This window comes from Lepisosteus oculatus, chromosome 3, assembly GCF_040954835.1.
Source record: "Lepisosteus oculatus isolate fLepOcu1 chromosome 3, fLepOcu1.hap2, whole genome shotgun sequence".
In the NCBI taxonomy this organism is placed as follows: domain Eukaryota; kingdom Metazoa; phylum Chordata; class Actinopteri; order Semionotiformes; family Lepisosteidae; genus Lepisosteus; species Lepisosteus oculatus.
This window is the reverse complement of record NC_090698.1, coordinates 10,931,686-10,939,753: the sequence shown is the minus strand read 5'-3', so window position 1 is coordinate 10,939,753 and position 8,068 is coordinate 10,931,686. Positions and strand designations below refer to the sequence as shown.

At 45.2% G+C, this 8,068-nt stretch overlaps 1 protein-coding gene across 1 annotated transcript; it reads left to right on the top strand.

The window, feature by feature from the left end:
* The first annotated feature begins 364 nt into the window (after nucleotides 1–364).
* Nucleotides 365–4,177, top strand: trappc1 (trafficking protein particle complex subunit 1). Its single transcript, XM_006627354.3, has 5 exons — nucleotides 365–634; nucleotides 1,301–1,444; nucleotides 2,424–2,494; nucleotides 3,143–3,281; nucleotides 3,494–4,177. Exons 2-5 carry the CDS (start codon nucleotides 1,346–1,348, stop codon nucleotides 3,620–3,622), a joined length of 438 nt encoding a protein of 145 aa, XP_006627417.1. The 5' UTR covers nucleotides 365–634; nucleotides 1,301–1,345; the 3' UTR covers nucleotides 3,623–4,177.
* The last annotated feature ends 3,891 nt before the right edge of the window (nucleotides 4,178–8,068 follow it).

Below are 8,068 nucleotides of genomic sequence, written 5' to 3'. Positions count from 1 at the left end.
CACACAGACTGCAGGAGCGAGCAAGAACGAGTGCCCCCTACAAGTCCCACTAATGCCTCTTCCAGCAGCAACATTAGTTTTTCCCATCCAGGTCCTGACCAGGCTCACACATTGCTGAGCTTCACTGGGCTGCCAGTTGTAAATTGCAGGATTAAATAGCTCCTGGCTATAGGTCATATAGTTATAGTTACAATACAACTGCAGCTGCAATCCACACAACATAGAATCACATATACTGCATCTTATATGCGCGAAGATTTTCTATCTAATTTTACTGCGGTACTAGAACAGCAGGGAAACTAGCACTCTGAGGTCGCCATCTTGGCTCTGAGTCGGGGCGATTCCTTCCGTAAAGGCTGTAGGGATGCCTGCGTTGCAGGACGATTGATAGAGTCAGTTTCACTGGCGTTTGCCCTGCTTGTTTTTGAGAAATGTTTTTAAACTGTTTTTATCTTGACACGCTGAACATGTTTTAATTTTATTCCGGTTAAGAATGAAGCTATTATTTTAATAATAACGAATGCCAAGAACGAATAATAAATATATTTTTTGACAGTTCAGCCTCATTCTATTCAGGCAGAAGAGAGGGCAGGAAGGCCGGGGGCCCTGAAGACGGGGCATCGGGAAATCTGAGGTGAACAGCTTTTTTATCTGAATTATTTTTTTTAATTCACACAGAATACGTGAAATATAGCTTAATTCTTGGAAACATGCATTTAATAGTTGATATCTGAGAGAAACGTACACACAGTGCCTCATTATCTAGCCAGGACACTACCAGCGACGGCAAACCCGTCTATCCCGAGACCTTTAGAGTGTATATACATTATATACACATTTATGTTAAATGACACGGGCGTCTAAACGTAAATACTATCTGCAGTGTTGTTATAAGGCTGGCGGTAACCCAACTTGTCTAGACGACTCATGTAACTTCAAGATATTTGAGGAACCACAAATATCCAAAATGACTGAACGGAAGACACTAACGAGCACACTTTTATTAAATAGGTAGTCGGCTGAAGTACACAAGTTGGAAGAGTCAGAGCACTGAAATATACTTTTGTGGAGTTGTTAATTCATATTGTATTATTGTTATGTTATTGGTATCCTCTGGCTGGGTGATAACGTTGTTTTTATAACAATTTAAGTGCCTTCTTATTTGAAATCAGCTTTTCTGATTTGTGCAAAGTTACCCGCGGGATTTAACATTTTCTGTGGTGACCCATGAAAATAAGTTAATGTCTCCAACAAGCCCCCGGTAAGGTGACTCAGTCTTGTAATGATCAATGATTGTCAGAGGCAGACAGCGGGACCTGCGTGACCTCTGGCCCCCTGTCAAAAGATGACCGTCCACAACCTGTACATCTTCGACCGCAATGGCACCTGCCTGCACTACAGCGAGTGGAACAGGAAGAAGCAGGCAGGCATCTCCAAGGATGAGGTGCAACCCCTCTCTCTCTCTCTGTCGTCTCTCTCTCTCAATTCAATTCAAGGTGCTTTATTAGCATGACCGATGGGTACAGTCAGTGTGGCCAAAGCAAATAAAAATAATTAAATTCACATGAAACAAAACAAAGAATAAAAGTAAGATAAAATCTACAGACATATTACAGACATTTACAAAAAAGACATCATAATAAAATATTTACATATACTGCAAACATATTGAGCATTATTGGGAGACAGACAGATCACATATTGGGCTGCCAGTTCAACTGAGTTCCCTCCTCCCTCTCCCAGTAGGATTGGGACCCGTTGTGATTCTGGCAGGTGTGGGAACTCTGGGATTAGATTTCTGAATTTAGGGAAGAATGTTTCTCTAATTCCAGAGTATCTGTCACAGTGCAGTAGGAAGTGCACCTCTGTCTCTATTTCTCCCCGCTGGCAGTGGGAGTACAGCCTGTCCTCTCTGGGCAGCCAGGTCTGCCTGTGTTGCCCAGTTTCTATGGCCAGGTTGTGGTCACTGAGCCTGTACTTCGTCAGGGTCTGTTTCTGTTTGTTGTTTCTTATCTTGGTCAAATATTCGGCTAGTGTGTATTGTCTGTTTAGGGTTCTGTACAATTCCAGTTTATGTTGTGTTTGTGTGTGTGTGTCCCAGTGTGTGAGATATCTCTCTCCAGATCTGTTTATGTCCAGTTTCTGTGTCCGGGCTGTGGTCACTGAGCCTGTCTGCTTTGGACAGCCAGGTCTGCCTGTGTCCAGTTTGTGGACATTGAGCCTGTCTGCTCTGGACAGCCAGGTCTGCCTGTGTCTAGTTTGTGGTCATTGAGCCTGTCTGCTCTGGACAGCCAGGTCTGACTGTGTCCAGTTTCTGTGTCCAGGGTGTGGTCACTGCACCTGTCCTGCATCAGCCTGGTCAGATATTCGATACGTGTGCCTCGTTTCTTTCTTAAGTTCATAAGTCTTTTCATTTTTCCCAGGAGTTCAAGCTGATGTATGGAATGCTCTTCTCTATTCGCTCCTTTGTCAGCAAGATGTCTCCCATCGACATGTATCCTTTCCCATGCTGAGGAGATGGGGGAGTGCGCGTTTTGTCTGTGTCTTTACTGGCCAGAGAAGTGTTTACTTAAAAACAAGCAGGATAAGTCCTGTTTCCACATGAGGATTTACTCATGTCCATTGCAGTGGGACCATCTAGGATCTGCAGTAAAATAATGAACATGGAAGTGATCCTCAATAGCAGTAGCTCAGGTTTGTATGGCTGAGAATGAAAAGAAGGGGCAACACTGAACAGTTCAGGCTGCACGAACTCTTGAGTTGCAGAGAGAAACCTTTTTCTTTACCTGTACAAGGCTGCCATCTGGTGGACAGAAAAATGCACTCTGCCAAAAAATTCCAACCATCCAGCTGGCTGCAATGCAAATTCAGAACAGTCGTTTACACTTTAAGAAAACATTAATTGGGCAAAACCACTAGAGAGCTTAAGAGCAAGTGCATTTAGAACTGGAAATAGGAAGCCTGTCTGCAGTGTTGAGGAGATTTTATCCTGGGATGCTCTGAAAAATTAGATCCGAGCTATAGTACCCATACGATAAAGATGGGCTGAGCGGAGCCCCTCCTTATTTCTGATTTGTATTTTGTACAATCCTGTTCCTCTGCCTCTCTCTCGTTCTTCCTTGACTCTGCTCCTGCACCCCAGGAAAGATGGGTTCCTGTCTTTTCAGACCAGCAGGTACAAACTGCACTACTACGAGACCCCCACAGGGGTGAAAATCATCATGAACACGGATCTGGGGGTCCCCAGCTGCCGGGACATCCTGCACCAGATCTACAGCACCGTGAGTAACTCAATGCAACCTGGTCGCCTTAAAAACCAATTTTTTAAGAGTCCATTGAAAGTAACAGTGGTGAATAATGTTAAATGACAGATTAATGGCTGTGATATGTGTCGGCTCACTGTGTGTGTGTGTGCAGTAGCAGTGTGTCTGAGCGCTCTCTCTCTCTCTCTCTCTCTCTCTCTCTCTCTCTCTCTCTCTCTCTCTCTCTCCAGATTTATGTGGAGTATGTGGTGAAGAATCCTCTGTGTTCAATGAGCGAGACATTGCAGAGTGAGCTGTTCAGCTCCAGGCTGGACACCTTCATCAGAACGCTACCCTTCTTCAGTGTCCGGGCTGGCTGATGAGACCACACGTCAACACAGAGCTCACCGAGGTTCACTCTCAAGATGATATTTTATTTACTTCTAATTTTTTCCCCGAAATCCACACTTTTCCAAGAACCTGCCTGTAAAACCAGCAGCTACAGTAGGGCTTATTGTGGCTTCTTAAAGTCTCTTAGATTTCAAAGAAAGAACTTAGCAGACACACAGAGAATCAATCTTAAAGGGCAGAATAATGTTGTCCTTGAAAACTGTGGAAATGGTGAAGCCTTTATTGTTATTATGGTTGCAGGTGCCTGATTTGCATTGGTGATGATGATGATTTTTGTAAATATCATTATTGTTGTCATCGTCATGAAACCGCATTGTGACAATATATTCCATTGTGACTGCTGTCTGCTTAGAAACAAAGTAATTTCAGAGTTGTAGCCAGTGGCTGTTACTGTATTTGTTACTCATTTCTGCTGTAAAAACTCCTTCTCAGGCTTGGGGCATGTTGGGGGGTTTCCAGGCTGGGCCACAGGAGGGCACCAGAGAGCACCTTGCCATTGCTAATAAACCACTAGAGAACTGGCAGTCGCTGTTACTCACTTTCGTTCACTTTACAGTTCAATAAACACAATAATCACTCTTGAGTGCTGAGGCCTGCAGTACCACTGCAGGAGGGAACAGTTCCTGAGTATAATAGAACACGGTACAGTTTAGTGTAATGCTGTATAGTCTACTATAGTCTATTATACTACATTATAGCATAATGTAGCATATTCCAGTATAGTACATGCACACTGCATGCAGTACAGTATAGTAGAGCACAGTACAGCACAATGTAGTATAATAACGTGTAGTCCAGTACAGTGTAGTATAGTACTCTATTGCACAGTGTAGCATATTGCAGTTGAATACTGCATACTTTTTACCGTATGGTATAGTAGAGCACAGTAAAACACAATATAGGTTAATACTGCACAATCCACTGCAGTGTAGTATAGTGCTCTATAGCATAGTGTAGCATTTTATAGTAAAGTACTGTTTACAGTTTAGTATAACTCACAATATAGTATAATACTGCATAGTCCAGTAATGTAGTAAACTACTCTATAGCACAGTACATCTTATGCCAGTGTAATACTGCACACTGCATACAGTACAGTATAGTGCAATATTGTTTAATATAATCCAATGCAGTGTAATCACAGTGCAATTACAGTTTAAAATGATTTATCATTATAAAATCTTCGCTAGATCCCAAAATAGCAAAACATATTCATTGCCCTCAGAGTGTAGGGTGTTTTTATCATTACCAATAATAATTTAATATGATAGCAATTATGAGTGTACAGTACATTGATGTCTACCCTGTTTAAAGGAATATTGTGGTGACAATACATGTCATTCAACACTGGTTGAAAATACCACAAACATGTCAGTGAACTGCAGGACTGGCCTGTGACAGAAAGAGCTCTGAGGTCAGTGATCAGAGTCACCTGTAAACGCTCAGCTCAGGCAAATTGACAGGGACACCACCTGACAAATTAAAAATGAAACACGGGCCAGTAAGTACAGTGTGGTGCAGCAAACTAAAGAGTAGAATCTAACCTAGGTGCATTTTAAAGAAGCAGAAACCTGTTGTATGTGCCATTTCTGAAATGACGAGAAGGTGGGGATAACACTATCAGAAATAACCATTGTGCCATGTGTAGAAATATTTTATATTGTTCTAATACACGTGCAGTGGTGACTTCTAAACACCTATTCCTGGTTATGAAAGAGAGACTGGAGCTGTACTCAGACTGGAAAACTGCAGAACGTCTTGGATTCAGAGCACTCTGGGGGAACTCTTCTCTGGGGTCCTCCAGAAATAGCCTCTTTGTCACAAGCCCATTTAAAACCCTTGGCTGAACTATTCTGTGTCTGCTTGCATCTCTACAATAGGAGTTAAATTTCTGTAAATGGTGGGAAAGGCTTTTCCTCTGCTCCAAGGAGATGCATGCAGTTTGGGATAATCCAGTTCTCTGTTCGTTCTGTGCCCTTGGCACTGGGCAGCGGGGAACAGTTGTGTTACACAATATCCATCACAGTGATTAGAGCCAGCGGCAACCTGGACATCTCATTTTAAACCTCGAGTTAATTACATTCCCAGAGCAACAGAGGCCGAAGCGGTTAGCCAGTATTTTAATTCTCGTTCACAGCCTGCCTGTTGTAAGGAGGTCTCTCACAGAGAGCGACATGCGGAGGGACCCTGTTCCGCTTTCTTTTGGGAGAAATGTTCTTCCAGGTTTTTTAATGGACCTCCACCCAGAAATACCGGAATGAGGGTTTTTGAGGGGCTCATCCGGGTGACTGGTGGAAGCAGTCAAGCAAGGGTTCCAGTCTGGGCTTTTGTCATTGTCCTCACTGTGGCCATCTGATCAAACACCAGTTATACGGCCGAGAACTTGGGCTGTGTGTCTTTACAGTATCTACAGATCTCATGATGATGAGTGTTAACGTGAAAATGTTCATGAAAATGTGTTTCCATCCTGGATCTTATACATTTTTAGAATGCTGTTGTTGTTTTTGCTGCTTTAACCTACTTGTCCCCACAACAACCTAGTTGCAGCGTATGATATATGAGATTATCCCAGATTAGGAAATCTCTAATATAATTCCTGTGGCTCTTAATCTGGCACAAAACATACTGCCGTGGAGCAAATGAGCGCTGACAGCTCTGGAATGATTCTCTGCTTTGATTCAGCGATCTCCCTGTGGCCCTTCTTCAGTGTGGATTTGCCCAGTACCTTTGTGTTTCTTTTCTACCTGTGCCTTCCCCACCTGTTGTACAAGTGTTCTAGATTAGAGTTTAGTAGAATACTCCTCCTCTCCCACTGGTCCTACAAGTGTTCTAGAAGCTACTCTCCTCCTCTCCCACTGGTCCTACAAGTGTTCTAGAAGCTACCCTCCTCCTCTCCCACTGGTCCTACAAGTGTTAGAAGCTACCCTCCTCCTCTCCCACTGGTCCTACAAGTGTTCTAGAAGCAAACCTCCTCCTCTCCCACTGGTCCTACAGGCGTTCTAGAAGCAAACCTCCTCCTCTCCCACCGGTCCTACAAGTGTTCTAGAAGCTACCCTCCTCTCCCACTGGTCCTACAAGTGTTCTAGAAGCTACCCTCCTCTCCCACTGGTCCTACAAGTGTTCTAGAAGCAACCCTCCTCCTCTCCCACTGGTCCTACAAGTCTTCTAGAAGCTACACTCCTCTCCCACTGGTCCTACAAGTGTTCTAGAAGCTACCCTCCTCCTCTCCCACTGGTCCTACAAGTGTTCTAGAAGCTACTCTCCTCCTCTCCCACTGGTCCTACAAGTGTTCTAGAAGCTACCCTCCTCTCCCACTGGTCCTACAAGTGTTCTAGAAGCAACCCTCCTCCTCTCCCACTGGTCCTACAAGTCTTCTAGAAGCTACACTCCTCTCCCACTGGTCCTACAAGTGTTCTAGAAGCTACCCTCCTCCTCTCCCACTGGTCCTACAAGTGTTCTAGAAGCTACCCTCCTCCTTTCCCACTGGTCCTACAAGTGTTCTAGAAGTTACCAGTGTGTGTCCACCCCCCACATGAGCGTTCACAGGACTGCAGAAAGCCCCCTGATCTGGAACAGCACACGCCTCCCCTGTGTTCGCATCTTCTAGCTCAGGGGCCTTCTGCAGTCCTGCTCCCCACACGCACCCTCTGGCTTGTCACGGGCTGTGAGACATCACGCAGGTCCCAGGGGAGAGGCACTCCAGGAGGGCGGCTCGGGAGCTTTGCCCTGCACCCCCACACCCCCACACCCCCGCACCCCAACAACTGGGCGCCCCGTTGTTCCTAACACGCCGCTCGGGCGCGAGGTGGGGGTGAGGGGCCGGGGGCCGGCTCGCCCGCCCTCTATCTGGGCACAGCTCCACTGCCAGCTGTCACACTGACGCCGTGGTGTCAGTGAAAGCCGGCGATTAGGACAGCTCGTTAACGGCAGCTGGCAGGAGCTTTAGAACACGTTACGTGCCGGCACCAAGATGGCTGGCTGTTCGTGCCAATCTGGAGGCAAAATAGATCCCTACTTTCAAACCTATAGAGAGCAACAGAGCGAGATAATGAAAGAAGGGAGTGGAAGAAATGAATTAATAGACAGGCCACTATGAATTATGGGACACGTGCAATTAATTTGCTCAAACTTGGCTTAGCTTTGTGAAAGCTTGGTCATAATTTGTATAGCCTTCACAATTCCTTTTGCTGGACATTGTTCACTGTAGATGGGCTGACTGGTGAACTGTATCAGCATGTGCGCTGAACAGGAGTTAGGCACTGATTGTGTGCTGGCTTTGTGAGATTGTACCCAGACCCCACTCACAGCAGCAGCTATGTGTATTTGTGCGTGTGGGCTCTGTGAGAGTGTGTGTGCGTGTGCTGGCCTTGTGAGACTGTACTCAGACCCCACTCACAGCAACACCTATGTGTATT